Source organism: Euleptes europaea, chromosome 2 (assembly GCF_029931775.1).
Source record: "Euleptes europaea isolate rEulEur1 chromosome 2, rEulEur1.hap1, whole genome shotgun sequence".
NCBI lineage: Eukaryota > Metazoa > Chordata > Lepidosauria > Squamata > Sphaerodactylidae > Euleptes > Euleptes europaea.
In genome coordinates, this window is record NC_079313.1 from 14,256,692 (window position 1) to 14,281,624 (window position 24,933).

General features: G+C 49.2%; 1 protein-coding gene across 1 annotated transcript; it reads right to left on the bottom strand.

Moving 5' to 3' along the window:
• Positions 1–961: 961 nt before the first annotated feature.
• Positions 962–21,225, bottom strand: KANK3 (KN motif and ankyrin repeat domains 3). The gene is made up of 10 exons (XM_056844669.1): positions 21,127–21,225; positions 19,180–20,943; positions 18,045–18,144; positions 12,327–12,578; positions 9,929–10,019; positions 7,851–8,070; positions 5,363–5,505; positions 4,126–4,326; positions 3,474–3,572; positions 962–1,059 (listed from the first exon to the last, which is right to left on the bottom strand). Exons 1-10 carry the CDS (start codon positions 21,179–21,181, stop codon positions 1,021–1,023), a joined length of 2,964 nt encoding a protein of 987 aa, XP_056700647.1. The 5' UTR covers positions 21,182–21,225; the 3' UTR covers positions 962–1,020.
• Positions 21,226–24,933: the final 3,708 nt, after the last annotated feature.

The following is a 24,933-nucleotide window of genomic DNA, read 5'->3' on the forward strand; positions in this document are numbered from 1 at the left end:
GGCTGGATAAAAATGACAAACGGCAGCAGATGGGCTGTGGGTGAGAAACGGGGTCCTTCACTACTGAAGGGAGGTGCCTGCCTGCCCTTTCCTGAGGCAAGAATACTGCCAGTAGCAGAAGCAAAAAGGGATGGGAGTGAGTAACCCCCCCCCATGTGAAGAAGAGTTGGTTTTTATACTCCAATTGTCTTCAAGGAGCCTCAAACCGGCTTACAAGTTCCTTCCCTTCCTCTCCCCACAGCAGACACCTGGTGAGGTAGGTGGGGCTGAGAGAGTTCTGAGAGAACTGTGACTAGCCCAAGGTCACCCAGCTGGCTTCATGTGGAGGAGATTAGAGTCCGCCACTCTTAACCACTACACCATGCAGAAAGCTATCATAAACGCAAGTTAAGGGGAGGGCCGAAGGACAGAGCTCTCATTGAGATAGAAAATTGTCATCTTGAGTTCATTCAGCAAATAGATAAAATCAATGCCTGGGAGAATCCCAGCATGTTAATTTTAAGAAATTGCACTTATTTGTATGGGAACCCCGGGGCACCTTGAATGTTAATGAAGTCTTTCTTCAAAGTAAGTTTTTGTGGACTACTGCCAACTTCATTGGAGGAAGTTGGTTCTAGTCCACAAAAACGTGTACCACAGGACTGTGGTTTATTTTTGCTGCAACAGACTTAACACGGCAATCTCTCTGGAATCTTTTGTGTGCAAAAAAAGTTGGCAGAGCTTAGCCATAAGGTCGCCCCCTCCTTTAGTGAGAACAAGGCTGCTGGTGAAATAAACATTCTTAATTTACCTCTAGTGCTCTGGAAGTCAGGGACACATTGGTCATGGATTCTAGTTACCACGCCTGCTTCCCCCCTCCTGAGGAAGCATCAAACTGACAGATGCCCGAGTTAAACCTGGTCCCTTAAGTAGTTCAAAACAGACCACGCACATGGGATGACGGGAATGTAGGAGAGGAGTGGCTGTCCTGTAGAACTACTTGCTGGTTGGTGGATTGGGCCCTCCCATGCAATCCAGGTCCTACAGTTGCTTTGTAGGGCTCTTCTTTCCATTTTGGTCCTGTGGATAGAGAAAACAGCTGCTGAAAATCCTTTGCACATGCATTACGGCTGAAGCCCTTGCCTGCCACCGACACCCACTTGAAGGTAAATAACAAAACAGTAGTACCTATAATAATATACATATATGCGTATATATTCAAAACTTAAATCACTGTTGGTTTATACAGTATATAGATTTCCAAGGTTTAACACAAGTATATGTTATTCAAAAAAATAACCACTGATTTATACAGTATAAAGGTTTCCAATGTCTTAACACAGTTTGTTAATATAGATGCAATGTATGTATTTCTTTAAATCTTGCAAAACATATGCAACCAGCATGCTCAGTTCAGCCCCTATAAAGATGGCCATTTGCATTTGATACTGACCTGTGGCTGTAGAAGAGGAGTTGATTTTTATACCCCACTTTGCCTTTAAGGAGTCTCAAAGCAGCTTACAATCGCCTTCCCCACAACAGACTCCGTGTGAGGTAGAAGAAGAGTTGGTTTTTATATGCCGACTTTCTCTACCACTTAAGGAAGAATCCAACCGGCTTACAATCACTTTCCCCTCCCCATCACAGACACCCTGCGAGGTAGGTGGGGCTGAGAGAGCTCTAAGAGAACTGTGACTAGCCCAAGGTCACCCAGCTGGCTTCAAGTGGAGGAGTGGGGAAACAAATCCAGTTCACCAGATTAACGTCCACCACTCAATGTGGAGGTAGGTGGGGCTGAGAGAGCTCTGAGAGAGCTGTGACTGGCCCAAGGACACCCAGCAGACTTTATGTGGAGGAGCGGGGAACTGAACCTGGTTCTCCAGATTAGAGTCCGCCGCTCTTAACCATTATATCACGTGCAACCAGCATGCTCAGTACAGGCCCTATAAAGATGGCCATTTGCATCTGATGTTGACCTGCGGCTCTATCTTCAAAGGTCAGCAGCGAAGTCCGAATTTAGTACCCCCCACCCAAAAAAAAAGTTGACAAGCATTGCAAGTATGAACTGACTCCCTTTTTATGCACAGATTACTTCATAGCACTCCGGGCTGCATGCATCCCGGAGACCTCCCTGACCGCTTTTGGAAGAAACGTCTACATTCAGTGCATATCAGCAACCATGAGCTCTAGAAACTTTCCTCATTCTAAAGAGAACAACAGGATTCTGAGGCAATTATTACATTAATAAAAAAGCAGGGATTTTAAGGTGTGGGCTACACGTAGCTGAAATTTTTTCTTCAAAAGCTCAAAGTGATTGTAAATCAGAACTTCTAACACTTTAATTGGAAAGTTAATGGGCGTGGATTACAATATGCCCAGGCACCAAATTTTGTGGCAGGTAAGACCCGCACAGAACAGACTTGCCCAAAAAATGTTAATACAGGTTGAGTATCCCTTATCTGGAGGGAGCCCCATGGCGCAGAATGGTAAGCTGCAGTACTGCAGTCCAAGCTCTGCTCACGACCTGAGTTCGATCCCAACGGAAGTTGGTTTCAGGTAGCCGACTCAAGGTCGACTCAGCCTTCCATCCTTCCGAGGTATGTAAAATGAGTACCCAGCTTGCTGGGGGGTACAGGGAAGATGACTGGGGAAGGCACTGGCAAACCACCCTGCAAACAAAGTCTGCCTAGTAAACGTCAGGATGTGACGTCACCCCATGGGTCAGGAATAACCCGGTGCTTGCACAGGGGACCTTTATCCCTTAGCTGGACTGCTTGGGACCAGACGTAGTCTGTATTTTGGGTCTTTCCATATATAGGAATATTGTGGAATTTTTGCATATGCATAATGAGATATCTTGGGGGTCGGGACCCAAATTCATTTCTGTTTTATATACACTTTATACACATAGCGTGAATGTAATTGTAGACTATATTTTAAATAACTTTGTGTACATTGAGCAAAGGTGTAACTATCTCACCAGAATACCCGAATCAGCTGTTAAACAAGAACAACAATGAACGAAGGCAGGCTTGCAGTCTCCACCTACGATGCAGTGAACACTGGATTTTATTTTTGTAGGTGAGAGGAAACACTGAAAGCAGGCCGCACAGATCTGCCTACATGGTGGCTCGAACGGTCTGGTTTTTGGATCAGTCAACACATGAAGCTGCCTTCTACTGAGTCAGACCCTTGGTCCATCACAATCTGTATTGTCTACTCAGACAGGCAGCGGCTCTCCAGGGTCTCAGGCAGAGGTCATTCACATCTCCTACTTGCCTGGTCCCTTTAACTGGAGACGCCAGGGACTGAACCTGGGACCTTCTGCATGCCAAGCACATGCTCTACCACTGAGCCACAGCCCCTCCCCTGATATGGGATGTCCGGATAAGGGATACTCTACCTGTATTGCCTGTTCAAGACCCGTGGCTTGTTCCTTGGCACTGGATCCTGGTACAAGATAAATCAGTACTCTTAGAAAGAGATTTACTCACTGGTGACTGAGCTGCTGATTGTGTGAGGTGAGTAGATATCAATGCTGCTATGTCACGGTGTCCGGCCTCCAGAGCAATGGAAACTGCGTCATTGCCATCCTGTGAAAAGGTAAAAAGAGGCATAGGCCCAGTTTATCACTCTGGCTGCTATTACATCAATATTTCTTCACACCACGCATAGTTAAATTGTGGAACTCCCTGCCCCAGGAGGTGGTGATGGCTGCCAACTTGGAAGGCTTTAAGAGGGGAGTGGACATGTTCGTGGAGGAGAGGGCTCTCCATGGCTACTAGCCAAAATGGATACTAGTCATGATGCATACCTATGCTGCTGCAGTCATCTTGTTTGTGGGCTTCCTAGAGGCACCTGGTTGGCCACTGTGTGAACAGACTGCTGGACTTGATGGGCCTTGGTCTGATCCAGCAGGGCTTTTCTTATACTCTTATGGGTATGGATTGAAATATGCCCAGCATCTGGCAATTTGGACAAGCAGTTGGCAATGCAGTGTAAGCAAGCTGAGTATCAAAATGCCATTTTGTTAAAAGGCAAAGGCAGTGAGGACTAGAAACATGGACGCTACAGGGAACGGAAGGCTACCCTATACCCTCAAATAGCCATGCACAGAGATATCAAGTCTGTGGAAGCGAAGCTTACGTTATCCACGACGGACGCATCACAAGTCAGTTGAGACAGGAGAAGCCGCACTGTGCCTGCCCGCCCGTGTTCGCAAGCGCACATGAGAGCCGTGGAACCTTCCTCGTCTTGGAGGTTGATGTCTGCGCCACAAACCAGCAGGGCCTCCACCATCTCCTGCCGGCCGTGGCTCACTGCAAGCATGAGAGCGGTCTGGCCTGCCTAGGGTCCAAACAGAGCAGAGGATATGTCTCAGAGAAGCGTCTGCCCATTTTAGGTTCTGAGCCGTTCGTTCCCTGCATTAAAAGGGGCAAAGCGAAGCTCAAAACGACATTTCGCTGCCTTTGCAAAGTCAAGCGTGCCTGCGGCTGTATGCAAGACTTCCCCATACTTGCTTCCCCAACTACAGGCTTGCAGCCAAAGGGACAGTTGACTAAGAGCTGGGATCCCCAACCTTTTTGAGCCAGAGGGCACCTTTGGAACTCTGGCATAGGGTGCTGGGCACAACCACAAAACGGCTGCCACACAGGGTTGCCAACCTCCAGGTGGTGGCTAGAGATCTCCCACTATTACAACTGATCTCCAGGCGAAAGAGATCGGTTCCCCTGGAGAAAATGGCTGCTTTGGCAATTGGACTCTATGGCATTGAAGTCCCTCCCCTCTCCAAACCCCGCCCTCCTCAGATTCCACCCCCAAAATCTCCAGGTATTTCCCAACCCGATGCTGGCAACCCTACTGCCATGACAGGCAGACCACAAAGTCTCGGAGTGAGGTTATGCAGAACTCTAATAGGAACTCTTCAACATTTCAGGGAGAAGCTCTGCTTAACAGAATGCCTTTTATTTCCTTATTAGATTTTTAGCCCACCCTCCCCGGCCGGGCTCAGGGCAGGTAACAACAATAAGATTATGAATGTAAACATAATACATACTCATTAAACACATCCAATATCATTAAAACAAGATGCAATAATTCCACAATAAAATAACAGATGGCGCTCAATTAAAAATCTAATAGCTGCTCAACGCTTGGCAGTCAGAGCTCTCCCCCATAATTAGGGTTGCCAACCTCCAGGTATAGCTGGAGATCTGCTATTCCAACCGATCACCTGGAGAAAATGGCCGCTTTAGCCATTGGACTCTATGGCACTGAAGCCCCTTCCTTCTCTAAACCCCACCCTCCTCAGGCTCTGCCCCAAAAAGCTCCCACTGGTGGAGAAGAGGGACCTGGCAACCCTACATCAAGCCCACCGACATACTTGGCTCGCTTTGGCGTTAACGTTGCCCAGGGCAAACAGTCTCCGGATGACGGCCATGTCTTCTTCCCGCTCCACCGCTGCCAAGGCAGCCAACATGAGGGCGGTGTAGCCAGCTTTGTTCTGATGGTTGACGTTGCAGACCCCTGCAGAAAGGAACAGAGAGGTAGACGTTGACACCGGTTCCGTCTCCTCTCTCTTCTAGCCCTCTTGCTCCCGTCTTGCTCCATTGGAAGGGCTGGGGCAACATCTCTAAGAGGACCCACTGAGATATGTGGTGATTTTCTTTTTAGAAGAACAGAGGCGACTAAGGGGTCACATCACGAGGGTCTTCCTCTCTTGTGAAATTAGATTTCAGGGTCACCCAAGGAAACAGAGGAGCAGCACATTATAAAACTTGCTCCCACAAGATACAGTAATGGCCCATAGCTTAGACAGCTTTAAAAGGGAAGAAGATGAGTTGGTTTTTATATGCCGAATTTCTCTACCTTTTAAGGAGCACACAATTGTGACTAGCCCAGGGTCACCCAGCTGGCTTAATGTGGAGGAGTGGGGAAATCAACCCGGTTCTCCAGATTAGAGTCCACCGCTCTTAACCACTACACCACACTGGCTCTCCGTGGAGCAGCAAACTACGAAACTTGCTCCCACAAGATACAAGAATGGCCTATAGCTTGTGTGTGTAAAGTGCTGTCAAGTTGCAGCCAACTTATGGCGACCCCTTTTTGGGATTTTCATGGCAAGAACATAAGAAAGGCCCTGCTGGATCAGACCAAGGTCCATCAAATCCAGCAGTCTGTTCACACAGGGGCCAACCAGGTGCCTCCAGGAAGCCACAAACAAGACGACTGCAGCAGAATTATCCTGCCTGTGTTCCACAGCACCTAATATAACAGGCATGCTCCTCTGATACTAGAGAGAATAGGTATGCAGCATGACTAGTATCCATTCTAACTAATAGCCATGTATACCCCTTTCCTCCATGAATATGTCCAGTCCACTCTTCTCTTAAAGCCCTCCAAGCTGGCAGCCATCACAACATCTTGAGACTAACAGAGGTGGTTTGCCAGTGCCTTCCTCTGCACAGCAACCCTGGTCTTCCTTGGTGGTCTCCCATCCAAATACTAACCAGGGCTGACCCTGCTTAGCTTCTGGAATCTGAGATCAGGCTAGCCTGGGCCATCCAGGTCAGGGCGCTGTCAGGCCTACTCTCTGCTGAGACAGCCAGACTGTGTGTGTTATGCTTCCGCCAGGTGCATCCCAAGGCCAAGCCTGGTAACTGCCAAATTCCTTTCCTCGGTGGGAACCGCTCTCGTAGGGGGGGTGGTTGCCATGACTGCCTTCACTATCTGATATGAGCAATGCTCTTCCATATAGGCCTTTAGTTCTCATTCGTGCCAATTTACCTGTTAGCTCTGTATACCTGTAGGTTTTCTAATAAATCAACTCTCTTTTGGACTACTAGCCTTTGGATGTTGTTTATGGGATTACCACGGGGACAAGTGCTCACAGACCCCCATAGCTTAGGCAGCTTTAAAAGGGAATTGGGTGATATCCTCCATTCTTTGGTCTAACAGTGGTAACAGCAACTGGTGGACCTAAGTGGAGCCTCCATATTCAGACGCTGCCAGTTGCTGGGGGGTGCAGACCATGCCCCACGTGTGGCACTGTAGAAACAGGACGCCAAAGTCAATGAACATTTTTGATCTAAGAGAGGGGTGGACACTTATCACTTTTCATGCATGATGTAGCCTTACAACCAAGCCCATGATTGCCTGAGGGTTGGGGAGGCGGGGACAATAGCTGACGTCACTACATCACTTCTGGATACAACCAGAAGTGACAATGGGTATTTTTACCATAGAGTTTCTGGTGATTCCTAGAGCTACCCACTGTTACTTCTTGGTTGTACTCAAAAGTTATATACTGGCACAGAGGATGTTGCTGGCAGGAGGCAATGATTGGCGGGAGGCCTGGTGACCCTACCCGTATTTCAAAGAGGGATAAGGGAATGGAACTAGTGGTCAGCCTTCCTTTGTCCAGAACTGGTTTTACAGCTGCCAGTGCTAGGCTCTACAACTGCCCTTGCTCTGTGGTATGTAGGGACCAAGGGCTTCATATTTCCCATCATCCTAGCCCCTAGCCAGCGGGGTGTAGTGGTTAAGAGCGGTGGAGTCTGATCTGGAGGACCGGGTTTGATTCCCCACTCCACATGAGCAGCGGAAGCTAATCTGGTGCGCTGGATTTGTTTCCTCACTCCCACACACAAAGCCAGCTGGGTGACTTTGGGCTAGTCACAGATCCTTCAGCCCCACCTACCTCACAAGGTGTCTGTTGTGGTGAGGGGAAGGTGATTTAAACTGGTTTGAGTCTCCCTTAAGTGGTAGAGACAGTCGGCATAGAAAAAAAACTCTTATTCATCTTCTCCTCCTCCTCCTTCCGGACGGGTGCTGGGTACCCCTGGAAACATGGCGGGGCTCTCCTGGCTCACCTGTGTCGAGCAGAAGCTGGACGATATCGAAGTTGGAATGGGAGACGCTGTAGTGCAGAGCCGTGTTCCCATTCCCGTCTGACAGGTTGATAACGTGGGCCAGAATGGCTGGCGAGATTTCGGCAAAGGCCAGCAGGTGCTCAGCCACCTGGCTGGCCAGGGAGGATTTTTGGCTGGACACGCGAAACCACTCCTGCAGGATGAGGCCGGTGCTGGCCACCTGGAAGCCAAAACAGAGCTGACATCATCAGCAGGGGGACACTATGGGTCATAAGCAGTATGGCTAGGGTTGCCAACCTCCAGGTATTAGCTGGAGATCTGCTATTACAACTGATCTCCAGGTGACAGAGATCAGTTCCCCTGGAGAAAATGGCCACTTTGGCAACTGGACTCTATGGCATTGAAGTCCCTCCCCTCTCCAAACCCTGCCCTCCTCAGGCTCTGCCTTAATAATTCTCCCGGTATTTCCCAACCCAGAGCTGGCAACCCTAAGTACGGCCATGGGAAAGACCACTGCGGACAAGGATACAAAGGCACACCAGCCTGACTGGCCACCTACCAAAACACATGCACCAGTTTTGCTGCCTTGAATGGCACAAAGGAGTAGAGGGAGTTTGCCACACACCGGGCAAGGGTCAATACAGGCCGGTGAGCTGCATTCAGCATGCATCATATCGGCCTGATACAGTTAATCGAGAGGAGCCTGTCCACATCATCCCCACCCTGCCAGTCCCGTCCCCTCCCCAATTTAATTTCCAATAAACAACCTAAATGTCAGGTCTTAACTGAATGACAGATCCTGACAGGCTCTTGACATGAGTTCAGGCCAAGTTCTGGCTACAGGTCAAGTCCTTGGTTCCCAGGGTTTTGAAGTTCCTGTGTACACTTTTGTTTGTGCCGACTCTCACAGCTGCGGCGTGTTTTGTCTCCACTCCTGAGAACTCATGAGAACCACTTATCTCACTGTTGCCTAGCAATGTTTATCCTGTTCGCTTGTACTAGTGTTTTTAAGCAAGTAACATCTTAGGGGTCTCTATTGCTAACCTTGCCTGCCTGCGTGCAGTTAGTTCTTTTATTTGCCTTTTAGTTCCTAATAAAGTTTTACTGCTTCAGATCTACCTGTCTGGATGAGTATGCTTGAGGGATGCTAGAGGCAGACGCCTGACACTAAGATGACACCCAAAGGGAGCAATCCCTTCAGGACTTCATCTCTAAGTCAGAATACAATCCTTGAACTATATAAACCAGCAAACTGGCAACAAGGAGACATATGTCCAGAGTCACTCTGCTGAAGCTGGGTTCTGATAGCACGTTCAACTGGACTCAAATCAAACCCTACCATGTTGTGTGCATTTTTGTGGCTGAGCCAAAATTCGAATCTGGGTCTTTGACAGTATAACTCCTAGGCCATTTATGTTTGGTAATGAGCAGCGCATTCCAGGCTAGAGACTGCGAAGCATACCTGCTTTGCATTTCTTAATAGCCCCTTTAACGTGACCTTTTGTATTTGCTCAGCCCCGCCTCGAAGCATGAATAATCACAGCCTCCGCTTAGCTATGCAAACGAGAATTGCTAATGGCTATGCAAGCCCTGACTATGCAAGGCTAGCCTGATCTCATCAGATCTCAGAAGCTAAGCAGGGTCAGCCCTGGGTAGTATTTGGATGGGAGACCACCAAGGAATACCAGGGTTGCTGTGCAGAGGAAGGCACTGGCAAACCACCTCTGTTAGTCTCTTGCCATGAAAACCCCAAAAAGGGGTCGCCATGAGTCAGCTGCGACTTGACGGCACTTTACACACACACACAATGGCTATGCAAAGGAAGGAACGAAGGAGCAGGCGAGTGGGGTGTGTGCGTGTGGAATTTGTGTGACTTTGTCCTCTTGCATCGGACCGTGAATAGTCATTTTAAAGGTCAGATTTTAAAAAGTAGCTTTGAGCGAGCATCAAAATCGACCCCGCATAAATGGTCCTACTTTAGGCTGCCTCTGTACTGGCAAAGAATTCTGGGATACATTTGGAGCTTGTGTGCTTTCCCTCTCCAAAAGGTCAATCGTGGTCCCCAAGTTTCTACTTACCACCTCTCTGGTCTTTGCTCCACCAGCACTGTGGCCGAGATGGCTCCTGACCACCAGGCAGGCCTCTCTCATCTGGGGACTCAGCTCAAATCTAGATAGGGACATGTAGAGAGCGTTGTCGGATCAACACCAGGGTCCCCTCTCCAGTCAGATACTTCTCAGACGCCCACAAAGCAAGGCATGCATTAAAAGCACATAAAATTAAAACACACTTTGGCCCACCTACTCCCATATGAACTTATTTGTTCACACCGGTCATCTTCAGGGGCTTTTCTTTGGGTGCCCCCACCGTCAGAAGGACTGCCTCCTTCCACAACGTTGCTGTTAAGACTGCCAGGTCCCCTCTGGCTACCCGAGGGGTGGGGGGTGGGCAGGATTGCCAGCTCCAACCCTGTGATCATTTTGTCTACTCTTGCCTGCACATTTTCCCAGCTCTTCGATGTCATTTTAGAGCTGCAGCAACCGGAACTGTAACACAGTTCTCCAAATGAGGTCATATCAAGAATGGTGTTCTTATACTGGTGTTTTCATTTTCTATTCCTTTCTTCCTAATACCTTGCCAGGAATGTGCCCTTTCCACCGCTGGCACACGCCGAGTCATGTTGGTGGAGTTGCCAAGTCGCAGCTCCTCCAGCAAGTGGCTCTGATTTTGGGGGATGGGTCGTGCCCTTTCGGACACTTCTGATCTGCACTGTCCAGGGATGTGTTTGGTCCACGTAGTTTTCAAAGGCTAGTGCGAGTGGCACGGTCTGTCCAGTTAGTTCCAGATGTGCTGGAATGACCCTTGGAAGGGACCCAAGAACATGGAAGAGAGGCAAAGCTGTAAACTACGGTCTCTGTGATACTCAAAACAAGGGCTGGTTTTCCTGGAGATAGTTATAGGCTGCATGTCAGACTGTAGATACAAGTATGACTTGATGGAATGCACCTCCCAAACACACAAGGTTCCGCGCACATAAAAATATTAGTATGTCAGGGGAAAGGTTATGCTGGCATTCTCCCTGCCTTGCTAGATTTCTATGTGCGGGGGGTGCTGCTGCTCTGTTTAAAAAAAACACAACCAATTTCTTCATGTAGAATACAATGGGCACTTTCACACATGCTAAATAAATGCCCTTTCAATCCGTTTTAACGATTGTTTGCTAGTGGATTTTGCCGTTTCGCACAGTAAAATCCATCTGCAAAGCGCGATGAAAAGTGGATTGAAAGTGCATCATTCGGCATGTGTGAAAGCACCCTAGGAAACCAGGCAGAAAAGTTCAAGCCTAGCCTTCTTCCTGGTAGTTTTCTAGATGCAGGGATTTTTATTTACTTCGCATATCATGTTATGCTATCAGGAGCCTGCACTGCCCAAATGCTGGTTGACCATCCCCAATGAGAACAAGCCTCTTTTTGATTCTGCCCTTTTCATTTGCTTTGCTAACTCCATTCCATTCAGTCTCTCAGCCACCCTCTGAAACTATTGCACCTATTTTACAGATGCAGGGAACTGAGGCACAACACAGAAGAAGAAGAGTTGGTTTTTATATGCCGACTTAGTTGTGAATTTCCTGCATTGTGCAGGGGGTTGGACTTGACCCTGGTGGTCCCTTCCAACTCTATGATTCTATGACTTTCTCTAGCACTTAAGGAAGAATCAAACCGGCTTACAATCACCTTCCCCTCCCCACAACAGGCACCCTGTGAGGTAGGTGGGGCTGAGAGAGCTCTAACAGAGCTGTGACTAGCCCAAGGTCACCCAGCTGGCTTTGTGTGTAGGAGTGGGGAAACCAACCCAGTTCGCCAGATTGGCCTCCGCCACTCGTGGAGGAATTGAAATTAAATCAAAAGAGTTTCCTTCTAGACATTAGGAAGTTTTCTCTAACAGAGCGGTTCCTCAGTGGAACAGGCTTCCTGGGGAGGTGGGGAGCTTTCCTTCCCTGGAGGTTTCAAAGATGAGGTTAGATGGCCATCTGTCAGCAATGCTGATTCTTTGACCTTAGGCAGATGATGACAGGGAGGGCATCTTGGCCATCTTCTGGGCATGGAGTAGGGGTCACTGGGGGTGAGGTAGTTGTGAATTTCCTGCGTTGTGAAGGTGGTTGGACTAGATTACTCTGGTGGTCCCTTCCAGCTCTATGATTCTATGAATGGGGAATCAAGCCCGGTTCTCCAGATTAGAGTCCATCGCTCCAAACCACCACACAATGCTGAATTAGCCAAGGCCATACGGTGTATCCATGGCATGGGAGAGGGGAAGAAAACAGGAGAAACCCCATGCAGGTCCCCCAGACGAAACCCCACAGCTCTCTGTAAGAAAAGTTATATTTTGACCATGCACCCTTCTCACTGCGTGCTCCCGGGGGCCTGAACAGCCAAATGCACCAAATCCCCCTGCCACAGTCTGATCCTGGCTTACTTCTCTTTCACTTCCAGGGTGGCATTCTCTTCTTCCACCTTCTCTTGATCACGGCACGGCTGGGCCTCGCCCTGGGCTGCCGCAACCGGAACAGGACTGTCTGGGTCGCTGTCCCCGAGGTTGGCCACCACCTCCTCATCAGACGTGTCGGTGCTGGCGGCCGCGTCACTGTCGGAACTGAGGGAGGAGCCCTTCTCGGGGGACTGATCCTCCTCTTCTTCGTCTTCCTCGCTAGACGTGCTCTCATACCTGCTGCGACAGAGGGAGGAGTCAAGGCTTAAACTGGTCCCGGTGGTCCTGGCTCGGGGGTCCGCGCAGCCCCGCATTCCGACAACAGGCTTCTCTTTAAGTGGTTTCAACATATTCAGAGCAAAATTAAATCCATCGGCCTTAATTTCGACTCCTTGCTTATGCTTACTGAGGAAGTTTTCCAAAGGATAAACCACAGACTAATAGAGCCCCGTGGCGCAGAGTGTTAAGCTGCAGTACTGCAGTCAAAAGCTCTGCTCACGACCTGAGTTCGATCCCAACGGAAGTTGGTTTCAGGTAGCCGGCTCAAGGTTGGCTCAGCCTTCCATCCTTCCGAGATCAATAAAATGAGTACCCGGCTTGCTGGGGGTAAAGGGAAGATGACTGGGGAAGGCACTGGCAAACCACCCCGCAAACAAAGTCTGCCTTGGAAACGTCAGGATGTGACGTCACCCCATGGGTCAGGAATGACCCAGTGCTTGCACAGGGGACCTTTACCTTTTATAATAGATATAGGACTTCAAGATCTAAATGGTGCTGCTAATAAAACATGCCCATTAAATTTAGGGGTAGCAGGTAGCCGGCTCAAGGTTGACTCAGCCTTCCATCCTTCCGAGGTCGGTCAAATGAGTACCCAGCTTGCTGGGGGTAAAGGGAAGATGACTGGGGAAGGCACTGGCAAACCACCCCGCAAACAAAGTCTGCCTTGGAAACGTCAGGATGTGACGTCACCCCATGGGTCAGGAATGACCCAGTGCTTGCACAGGGGACCTTTACCTTTTATAATAGATATAGGACTTCAAGATCTAAATGGTGCTGCTAATAAAACATGCCCATTAAATTTAGGGGTAGCAGGTAGCCGGCTCAAGGTTGACTCAGCCTTCCATCCTTCCGAGGTCGGTCAAATGAGTACCCAGCTTGCTGGGGGTAAAGGGAAGATGACTGGGGAAGGCACTGGCAAACCACCCCATAAACAAAGTCTGCCTAGTAAACATCGGGATGTGACGTCACCCCACGGGTCAGGAATGATCCGGTGCTTGCACAGGGGACCTTTACTTAGACGTTTACCAGCCCTCTCCATACTTATCTCACCTGTGTGATCCATCTCAACGTAGAGCTATCTCTCTGGCCAGATTTAATGTTTTGCCGCCTGTGCTACTCGAAGGCAGATTTTGGAAAATTCCTCTGTCTGACAGGCTCTGCCCTTGTGATACTTATTGCATAGAAACAGTTGCTCACGTTTTATTTTATTGCAGTTTCTTCACAGACTCTCGTAACAAACTATTAAGCCCCCTGTTGGTAAATAGACTGAATGGCTATGTACATTCAAGTTCTGGCTGCGACTACTCTTCTGGGCTGATTTGGTGGCTCCTTTCTGACAGCTATCACTCTACTTGGAGAGAAGGGATCCTAACAAAAATCAAGTCCATTGGAGTACCCTTTGAATCTCTGCTCCTCCTAAATGAACAGCAAGCCTACAGACTGCTTGAGCAAAGTATCCTTGACACTAAAGGACAGAAATTATAGCCCATGGCCCTGAGAACGTGCTCCCCACTACACTTTGGGATTACCCCAGGAAGAGGCAATTGCCAAATTACTTTTCCTCCCTCATCTCCCCGCCCCTAAGACGACAGTTCATGCTGGGCCATTTAAACCTCTGGCCGTCTGCAGTAACAAGAGGCAGACATACCAACACCCTTTATGAGGAGAGATTCTGTTCACGTGCCAAAAAACAACCAGAATCGGTTGCTCATATCCTTCTGCACTGTGAACTTCACACCTCGGCCAGAGAGAAATATATAGAACCCCTCCTAATCAGCAGCCCAGCCCAAACTGATGCAGGGCTTGTACGATATCTACTAAATGACGGCAACCCTCATGTAACTCAGTCGGTAGCCAGATTCCTTGTAATCTCGTTAAACATGCTGCATTAAATGGTCCTCCGTATTTTACTGCCCTATCAGAGGTAGATATTTTAGATTTCGCGGCCTTCTGTCTGGCAAATTTTAAGCAGAACCATTGTCTCTATGCCATTAAAGGCTTTTGTATTATTTTGTATTGTATTGTAATAGACTGAATGTCTCAGATTCTTTTAATGTTCTCTATTTATTGAACAGGAGGGAAGGCAGCATGGTACAGCCCGATCTCAGAAGCTAAGCAGGGTCGGCCCTGGTTAGTATTTGGATGGGAGACCATCAAGGAATACCAGGGTTGCTGTGCAGAGGAAGGCACTGGCAAACCACCTCTGTTCGTCTCTTGCCCTGAAAACCCCATAAAGGGGTCGCCATAGGTCGGCTATGACTTGAGGGCACTTTACACATACACACACACATTTATTGAACAATCGTTTGCCCCAAATATTGGAGACGGTGGCACCGTTTTTAAAGTTTGTTTTAAAAGCCCGCCAAACAACTAATTAGATGGCAGGATCAACAAACTGTATTTCTCGATGTAACCGCCTTTTAATCATATTAACATTTTTTAATTCCTTTTTAACTTTTTAACATTTCCATTCCTTTCGTAATCTTTTGAATTGTGTTTTTAGGTCAATAAAGGAATGATGATGATGGTCAGGCTTCTCTCATAGGCTATGCTGAGAACCCAGAGGTCTCTGGAACGGCCACGCGGGGATGGTTTTTCCTGCTTACAAGCTAGGGATCGATCCTGAAGGCTGCGGCCCTTAGAGCTGTAGGGCTGGTCCGCTCCTCGCTTGAGAACGACAACGTTACAGTTTAGCTTTATTTTATTAGATTTATATCCCGCTGGCCTTCCCGGCCAAGGCCGGGCTCAGAGCGGCTAACAATCATTAAGAACGCTGGTGTGAAACAAATCCTGTGGAGTGACAGGCAGAGATGGGGAGGAAAAGGGCCCTTTCTCAGGCCACTGGAAGGGAACAGACTCTGGACTTCAATGCCATAGAGTCCAACTGCCAAAGCGGCCATTTCCTCCAGGTGAACTGATCTCTATCGCCTGGAGATCTGCTGTAACGGCAGCGGATCTCCAGCTAGTACCTGGAGGTTGGCAACCATATACTTCGGAACTCAGTTGTAGGACTTCCGTCTTCTAGAGACCAGAGAAAAGTCCAGCCTGAGCATTTATGTTGAGGCATCACTCCATTTCCCATACGAGTGGGGCTCTTGGACAGGCAAAAGGGAACTGCAGATTTATGACCGTACTGCTGTATTTGGCAGACATTTTATTTGTTGGGCTGGAATGCCGCGGGTCCATTTGGCACTTCCCTCTCACGTGAAGAGCCTTCGCCAGACTGCAAGACGCTCTTCTGTAAGCTGTTGTGGCGGCTTTTAAAGGAGAAGGATGGGTTATAAATCTTACACAATCAGTAAATGCATTCTATCCTTCAAGCCAAATGTCCTTCACAGCACAAAGCAGCTGCTGGATATGCATAATTCAAACAAGCTGGCTGAAACACGTAGGGTTGCCAGGTCCCTCTGCGCCACTGGCAGGAGATTTTGGGGGCAGAGCCTGAGGAGGGCGGGGTTTGGGGAGGGGGGACTTTAATGCCATAGAGCCCCATTGCCAAAGCGGCCGTTTTCTCCAGTGAACTGCTCTCTGTCGGCTGGAGATCAGTTGTAATAGTAGGAGATCTCCAGCTAGTACCTGGAGGTCAATGTAAATACAAAACTCGAGCTGCCACAATCATAGTTAGTAAGAAATATGCAGCCACTATGGCATAAGGCTTAACGATTGAATTACAAAAAAACAAAATCTAAATGCCCCTCGATGTGTTGCTGGCGTTACTCTTCGTTCCGAGTTTGGCCAAATGTCACTTGAAGCTAGGGCGTGGTTGGCCGCCTTTAAACTACACCTTAAACTGTGCTTTAGCACTGAGGGGTTCCTAGCTTCTCTGAAGCATGACCCATTTAAATCCTCATGGCAAAAAATCTTAGATGAGAAACTGTCATTGTTGGGCTTCTCGCAGGATATGCTATTAGATCTTGGGGAAACTGAAGCTTTTACCAAAATTAAAAAGCGCATTAAAGAGCTTGATTATAACAGCACTACTTTTCGTGCTCGTCGCGTCTGTTCATCCCAGTTCTTCGGAATACCCCCTCCACTTGGTCTGCCTGCCTATACATATTATCTGACAACTCCTCATCTCTGTAGAGCTTTTTGCTTGGCTAGATTGAATGTGAACCCTTCTATGGTAATGCACGGCAGAGTTCTGAATATACCATACTCAGACAGGATCTGCCCTTGCTCTTCTGGCTCTATTGACTCATTAGTCCATGCCCTTTTGGAATGCCGCTTTTACGAGGAACTTCGATCGCACTATATTTCCCCCCTTTTAATATACAAATCCAATGCCTCTGTGACTGACATAATGCCTTTTTTACTAAGCGATAGGGACCCCAAGGCTACATGGTCAGTGGCAAGATTTGTTTCAATCCTTATATCCCTCCAACACTAGATATATGCTGCTCAAGATCAATTGATCAAGGAGCTTCTAAGAGATAAAAGGAAAGGAAAAAACCAAAATACAGCTTCAAATGGAATAAATTGGCATCCACTTATATTTACATCTGCACCTCAGTATATACAATAAATCAATAGTGGCTGCATATTTCTTAGTAAGTACCTGGAGGTTGGCAACCCAATAAAACAGACCCTATGCAGTCGTCTTGTTTGGGGGCTTCCTAGAGGCACCTGGTTGGCAGCTGTGTGAAGAGACTGCTGGACTTGATGGGCCTTGGTCTGATCCAGCAGGGCCTTTCTTATGTTCTCAGTAATACTCCCACTTAGGGTTGTCAGTCTCCCCCTGGCCTCCAGAGAAGGATGGGGGGTTGGGTTGCCAGATCCAGGCTGGGAAACTCCTGGAGATTTGGGGCTGGAGCCCGGGGAGGACAGGGACCTCTGGGGCGCAATGCCATAGAGTCCACCCTCCAAAGCAGCCATTTTCTCCAGGGGTACTGATCTCTGTAGTCTGGAGATGAGCTGTAATTCCGGGGGATCCCCAGGCCCCACCTGGAGGCTGGCATCCCAGCCCCTGCCCAAGATGTCCTGTGTGTGTGTGTTAAGTGCTGTCAAGTCGCTTCCGACTCATGGCGACCCTGTGAATCAATGTCCTCCAAAAGTCCTATCCTTAACAGCCTTGCTCAGATCTTGCAAACTGAGGGCCGTGGCTTCCTTTACAGAGTCAATCCATCTCTTGTTGAGTCTTCCTCTTTTCCTGCTGCCCTCAACTTTTCCTAGCATGATTGTTTTCCCCAATGACTCTTCTCATAATGTGTCCATAGTACGACCGCCTCAGTTTAGTCATTTTAGCTTCTAGGGTCAGTTCAGGCTTGATTTGATCTATTCGGTTTTTTGGCAGTCCGCGGTATCCTCCAACACTCTCCTCCAACACCTAAGGGCTATAAATGGGACAATGAAGTTCTAGCTTGCAAATGGACACCCCCTGCGTGAACACCTAGGCCCTCCCTCCAAGAAAGGAAGTGGAAAGATTCGTACTCGCCATTCAGTAACCCCACAAACTGGAGACTCTTCTTGCTGCTTCCCGCCTCCACTTTGGAGACGCCATCTCGCTTCTTCATGATGGATTTGAGGACTCCTGGAAGAGGCACAAAAACAAGGACCGCTGTCAGATACTAAAAAACACCAGTTTCCAGAGAGGTGAAACGGGAATCCTGTGACTGGCTCTGAAGAGCAACTACCGAGAGGCAAACAAAAGGAAAAGATGTAGCCTCCGTGACCTGCTTGTGGGATTTCCGGAACGCTTGCAAGCCTCTTTGGGAACAGTATGCTGGACTAGATAGCCTGATCCAGCAGGGCTTTTCGTACGGAGGGCTGTCGATCAATGGCCATGACGACTGAATGGAACTTCCATGATCAGAGGCAGTATACCTCTCCACGCAAGAGTGGGGTGACAACAACAGGGGGAATTTTTGTGACCCTGCTTGTTACGGTTGCCAGGTCCTACCTTGTTGCCAGCGGGAGCTTTCTTCGGCACGTGGCTTGGGGGAGCTATCCATGTGCGGCACGATGCCATCACTTCCAGGTTTACTCTGGAAGTGCCGGCATTGCATGGGACATTCTAGCAATTTCCTCCAGAAATTCTATGGAAACCATAGAGTTTTTTTGGGGGGAAGAGTATTAAGAGTTTCGCTGGCAAACCATAAAGGACCCTCAACAGCCACACGCACCCTTGGTCCAGAGCCAATTTAGCAGACAGGCTCCATGGCGCTGTTCAAAATGCATTAGAGTTAACTGATCAGCACTCGGGCGCATTGAAGTGCAGGGCTAGTTTTCCACTGCTGGCTGTTAGGATAATTGTTTTCACATGTGCTCGTTGGTTAAAATGAATGCGGGTGCTGAGGGGCTCCCAAAACAGCCGAAAAAGTGGAGACCCCCACACATTATAGGACACAGACCTGGCTGTCTCCAAGCCACACTGGGCACTCCAGAAGCTCCCCACCTCCAATTCCCAGACCTGTGACAGTTGTTTCTCAATGATGAGCAAAAACCTCAGAAAAACTAGTAATAAACCTTAGCTCAAATGACATCCTGCAGAGTAACCAGAAATGGGACCACCCTGATTTTGGAGGGTCGCAGCATTTGAGTTGTGCTTGAAGCAAGCGTAGCTCACCAGACGCCCCTTGCACATTCTCCTCTTCTGATGCGGCAAGCTGCAAATGCAATTCCGGATCCACCCCCAGCATCTCAGCCTCCAAGCAAGGCCCTTCACACTCCCCTGAGACTGCTTGGTTGCTGACTTTCGTAGCTTCTGGCACAGGCGCAGCCCCCCGCCAATCCGGTTTCGCCCCAACAGAGTCGTCGTTCTGCTCCCGGATTTGGCTTTCCGCCATCAGATCCATCTGGGTGGCTTTACTCCTTCTCTGGACAGACAGAAGGTCTCCTTGCTGCAAACAGCAGCCGACCCCGACGCAAGCAACCTGAGGAGAGCAGAGGACACCTTTGTCTGCCGTTTCTAAGTGGTCACCCACGGCCTGGCTTCGGGTCGCAGGGACGGCCTCCGCAGACGCTTCCACCGTCTCCGGCTGGGCCATGGTTTCTTTGCTGATCAGGCTTTTCGGCATCCGTGAACAAACTGCGACTCTCAACGCCTCCAGCTCCTCTGCGGCCTCCTTCAGGTGCCCCTCCAGCATAGAGATGACCTCGCGCTGATGCTGGACCGTCTCTTGAAGGAGCCCGATTTCCTGCTCTGTCTCGGCCGACACCCCAAGCAGGGACTCCATGACCCACACTGCAGCATCTTTGGTCTCCGTCTCCCACCCGACGGCCACCTCCCGGCACGGCCTTTGGCACCGGTAGTAGAAAACCGCCTCGCCCATGTCGATCTCCTCCCCGACCCCAACCGATCTGAGGGTGAACCCCTCAGCTCCTTTGTTTGCCTTCGGGGTCTTCTCCGAAGACGACAATTTCTCAGTCAGTTTCTTCAACTCGGCGATTTTACTCGACCTCCCTTTCGAAGGCTCGTTGGCCTCGCGGATGTCTTCCGGGCTCGTGTTGGTGGCAGCCTCCATGCCAGGAGATTTTGGAGGGAAATCGAAGACGAAGGCCTCGCCCGCCTGAGATTTCCCCCACAAGCCGGCCACCAGCTGCTCCCTCTCCTTCTTCAACCGGCAGATCTTCATTTCCAGGACGGGGATCATCTTCACTTGCTCTTCCAGCTCCTTCAGTTGCCTGAGGGCGGCTGCCATCTGGTCACGGACGTGATAGAGGTGTCCGGGAGTGACTGCCGTGGCTGGGGTGCTCCTTCCTGAATTGGAGGGGCTCATTTTTGCAGGGCCTGTTAGAGGCAGGCTGAGGTCGACGTGGCTTTCCCCTGTCAGTGGGACACACGAAGGAGAGAGGTTTTGTGAAAATGAGGGGGACAAAGCGACCTTGGACGGGCTCCCGGGGGGCTTGCTGGTGGTTCCCTCATCGAGCAAATCGAGCTGCTCTAGTTCCAAGCGCTTGCTGGTCTCCAACAACGTTTTCTCCACCCGTGTGTTTCTCGTAAGGGATTTGGGAGATGGCGGCGGGAGAAGATGGATGACTGGGGCTGGCGACATGGGGAGAGAGGCCTGTTTGCTTGGAGGCTCTGAAGAACTGGCCCATATTCTGGGCCGCGGGGAGAAGATGGGTTTCCCATCTTCACTGGTTGTGGAGGAGAGAGACTCCGTGGATGTCCAGCCGCCGGTCTGGTTACGAGTAGAGCCCAGGGTCTTTTTAGGCCCCTTGGCCTTCCGGTTCAGCGGAATCTTCCGGAGGGTTTGGCCACTCTCAATATCATCTACGTACTTGAGGAAATCTAGATCCAACATGAAGCCATAGGGGGTCTCCAAGGAGTAGGAGGCCTTCTCTCCATTCTGGTCCGGGTTGCTGTACAAGAATGGGCCACCCAAATCTGAAATCCAAGCCAAGCACAAAAATAGCATATGAAAGAGGAATCGGTAACAGCTTATGAGTTTTAGTATTCAGAATATGTTCTGAACCTGAGAAATGGCAAGTCACCGTCTTCCCACCCACCCCACATCTTCAGTGCATCCCCGGTCTTTTATATTCAGAGATGGATCCCGCAAGAGGTCACCTGCATCTTTCTCATCACCTGGGAGATTGTGGTTCAGGTGCGTGGGCTGGGCCATTTTCTTTTGCTAGGACGTCCTGAAGCCACCAACAAAGACAGCACGTATCTGGAAGGGAAAGGGGGGGGGGAACCACACCAGTGAGAGGATCCACAAAGGTGTTGATGACTCCACATCAAATGCTAAATTCTAGCAATGAAAAATTCTTCTCTCCATCACATACACTGCCTTAGTGAGCTCTTTTCTTAATTCAAGATCTGTAGCTACCTCTTTCCTCTGACAATGCACCTGTGCCTCCAGCAATATATGGAGATTCAACAAGTGAAACTTTCCTACATTGCTTCGTCTCCTTGGGCTTTTCTGCAGTCTCATTTTCCTCACTTGTAAATTCCTGTTTCTTTGGTGGGGTGGGGTCTGATCCACATGTGTTTTGCTCCTTCCTCCTTCTAGTGGTGAATTCAATATTACATCGATTTATGTCCAGCATATCTCCCTGCAGATTTAAACTGCAGGTTTTTCTGCCTGAACATAAACCGTTGTAATATTAAATCAACCACTAGAGGGAGCAAAACATATGCGAAACATATGATGTAAACTGATGTAATATTGAATCAAACACTAGAGGGAGCAAAATATGTGCAGAACAGATCCCTCCCCCCATCCCCAAAGAAACAGGAATTTACAAGCAAGGAAAATGAGAATGCAGAAAAACCCCAGGTTGAGAAAAAACTTTCCTTGTTGAATTCCATGACAGCCCAGAAAAAAGGAGCAATTCCAGATGTGGAGCACAGAGTTTGTTGGGGGAGTTATTTGGTGCTGCAAAATGGGGCAGCCTGCCCATGCTTAGAGGTCCCACTGCTACAGCTTGAAGGGCGGCCACAGCTAGAGAGTCGAGTGGAGACGGAACGGAGACTGGCCAAGCCCTACTGAAGACTGTGATTATTCTACACATGGAGATCCTTTGTTTAAAGTTGCTAATACTGCCACTGGCTGTATTTCATTTCGCATTACCTTTCTTCCAAGGAGCCCAACGTGGCAACCGTTCTGCAACACTCATTATCTTTGCAGCAACGCTGTGAGAATACTTAACCCTCTGTGCATAATTAAATTGTGGAACTCCCTGCCCCAGGAGGTGGTGATGGCTGCCAACCTGAAGGCTTTAAGAAGGGAGTGGACATGTTCATGGAGGAGAGGGCTATCCACGACTACTAGTAAAAATGGGTACCAGTCATGATGCATACCTATTCTCTACAGGATAAGGAGCATGCCTATGATATTAGGTGCTGTGGAACACGAGCAGGACAATGCTGCTGCCGTCGTCTTGCTTGTGGGCTTCCTAGAGGCCTCTGGTTGGCCACTGTGTGAGCTGACTGCTGGACTTGATGGGCCTTTCTTATGTTCTTATAAATATTAGGTGGGAAGATGGCATCCATGGGGCAGCCATTCAGTCATCTTGGCAGCTGAGCCAGGGATTTCAACCCAGGACTAAGTCCAAACCACTACAGCATACTGTCTCGCGAGGTTTGTTTTCCCCATCCCAAAAAGACACATTGTTCACATGGATGCCATTTGCAGTTTTGAGGGCTGAGGAGGAGTGATAATTCCAAGGGGTAAGTCAGGACTGAAAAAATTCATGGATCTATTCCAAGCTAAACAGAGAGAAGGGACATTTTAAGAGCCTCTTAGGTGGCTCCTTCGCTATACTTCAGAATAAGTAAACTGGTGTTATCAGAACTCTTTCCAAGCAATAGGATTTACACCTTTCAGCACCCACAACATTGAGCTTATGAATAATTAAAGAGCCCCGTTATATTATTAAATTAAAGGGGCCTGCTATATTTGCTGGATCAAAGCAGTGGAGGGCCCACCTAGCCCAGGGTTCTGTTTCCAGCAGTGGGCAGCCAGAGACCCCCAAGGGGAAGTCCGCTAGACAGGTAGGAATAGGGTTGCCAGCTCTGGGTTGGGAAATACCTGGAGATTTTTGAGGGTGGAGCCTAGAGAGGGTGGGGTTTGGGGAGGGGAGGGACTTCAGTGTGGTATAATGCCATAGAGTCCACCTTCCAAAGCAGCCATTTTCTCCAGGGGAACTGACCTCTGTCGCCTGGAGATCAGTTGTAATAGCGGGAGATCTCCAGCTACCACCTGGAGGTTGGCAACCCCAGACAGGAAAGTAACAGCCCTCCCCCTGCTGGTGTCCCTGCCCAGCAATTGATATCCATGGAGGTTCAGAGGCATCCCTAGTAGACCTTGCCAACAGCTTGACTGACGTTCCCCACAGCCACATGAACTAGGACCATATCGCTTTGCTTTTAACGCAGCAGCCAAGATCAACAAGAACCCGAATTCACAGCCCATCTCTCCATCTCTCCTGCTCTGCATTTGCGTGGAATCAGAGCAGACACACACACCTAGTCCCATTTCTTCCACCCCACAGTCCTCATAGGCTCCAGTCCCATCCAATTCATGCAGCTGGCAGGCCCCCCCAAACCTCTGGCAGCTGCCCTTGGCAGCTGTTTCGACCCGAAAGCCTTGCTTGAACTCAGCCCCTGTGCCTTGATCTGGGTCAGCCCTTTACAGATCTCTTCCACTAAGAAGGGGAATGCCTCTCAGCATGTGTCGACTGCCCCTCCCTTCAGGCAGAGGAGTTACAACCAACTGTGGTTTTGGGAGAAGAGCGGGAGATCAGCAACATTTCCAGGAAGGTAGACTCAGAACCTCTCCTATGACAAACTGACCACTGTACATTCCTTCAAAAGGACATATTGAAAGCCCTGCTGCATCAGCCCAAGGCCCACCAAGTCCAGCACACAGTCTGATCACACAGTGGCCAACTAGGTGCCTCTAGGAAGCCCACAAACAAGACGACTACAGCAGCATTATCCTGCCTGTGTTCACAGCACCTAAGATACAGGGTTGCCAACCTCCAGGTACTAGCTGGAGATCGCCTGCTATTACAACTGATCTCCATCCAACAGAGATCAGTTCACCTGGAGAAAATGGCAGCTTTGGCAATTGGACTCTATGGCACTGAAGTCCCTCCCCAAACCTTGCCCTCCTCAGGCTCTGCCCCCAAAATCTCCCAACGGTGGTGAAGAGAGACCTGGCAACCCTACTAATATAATAGGCATGCTCCTCTGATCCTGGAGAGAATAGGTATGCATTGTGACTAGTATCCATTTCTATTAGTAGCCATGAATACCCCTCTCCTCCATGAACATGTCCACTCCCCTCTTAAAGCATTCCAAGTTGGCAGCTGTCACCACATCCTGGGGCAGGGAGTTCCACAATCTAACTATGCACTGTGTAAAGAAAAACTTCCTTTTATCTGGTTCTTGTAGGTTATCCGGGATGAGTGACCGTGGTCTTGGTATTTTCTTTCCTGACGTTTTGCCAGCAGCTGGGCAGGCATCTTCAGAGGAGTAACACTGAAGGACAGTTCACAGCTGCTGGCAAAACGTCAGGAAAGAAAATACCAAGACCACGGTCACACAGCCCGGATAACCTACAAGAACCAATGAACTCTGACCGTGAAAGCCTTCGACAATATTCCTTTTATCTGTTTTGAATCTCTCACCCTCCAGCAGATGACCCTGAGTTCTGGTATTATGAGAGAGGGAGAAAAGCCCTGTCCGCTCTCTCCACACCATGCATAATTTCGTAGACCTCTATCGTGCCTCCCCTTAACCAGCTTCTTTCCAAGCTAAACAGCCCTAAGCGTTTTAACCGCTCCTCATAGGGCAGTTGCTCTAACCCCCTGATCATTTCGGTCGTACTTTTCTGCAGCTTCTCAAGCTCTGCAATATCCTCCCTTC

Bases quoted from the DNA above. Each gene is read 5' to 3' on its own strand.
- KANK3 (XM_056844669.1), bottom strand. From the start codon at position 21,181: ATGGCCCAGCCCACGCACCTGAACCACAATCTCCCAGGTGATGAGAAA. The intron at 8,071-9,928 runs GTAAGTAGAAAC...TTTGGCTTCCAG, and splicing joins GAGCAAAGACCAGAGAGGTG to GTGGCCAGCACCGGCCTCAT. The intron at 4,327-5,362 runs GTATGTCGGTGG...TTTGGACCCTAG, and splicing joins TTAACGCCAAAGCGAGCCAA to GCAGGCCAGACCGCTCTCAT.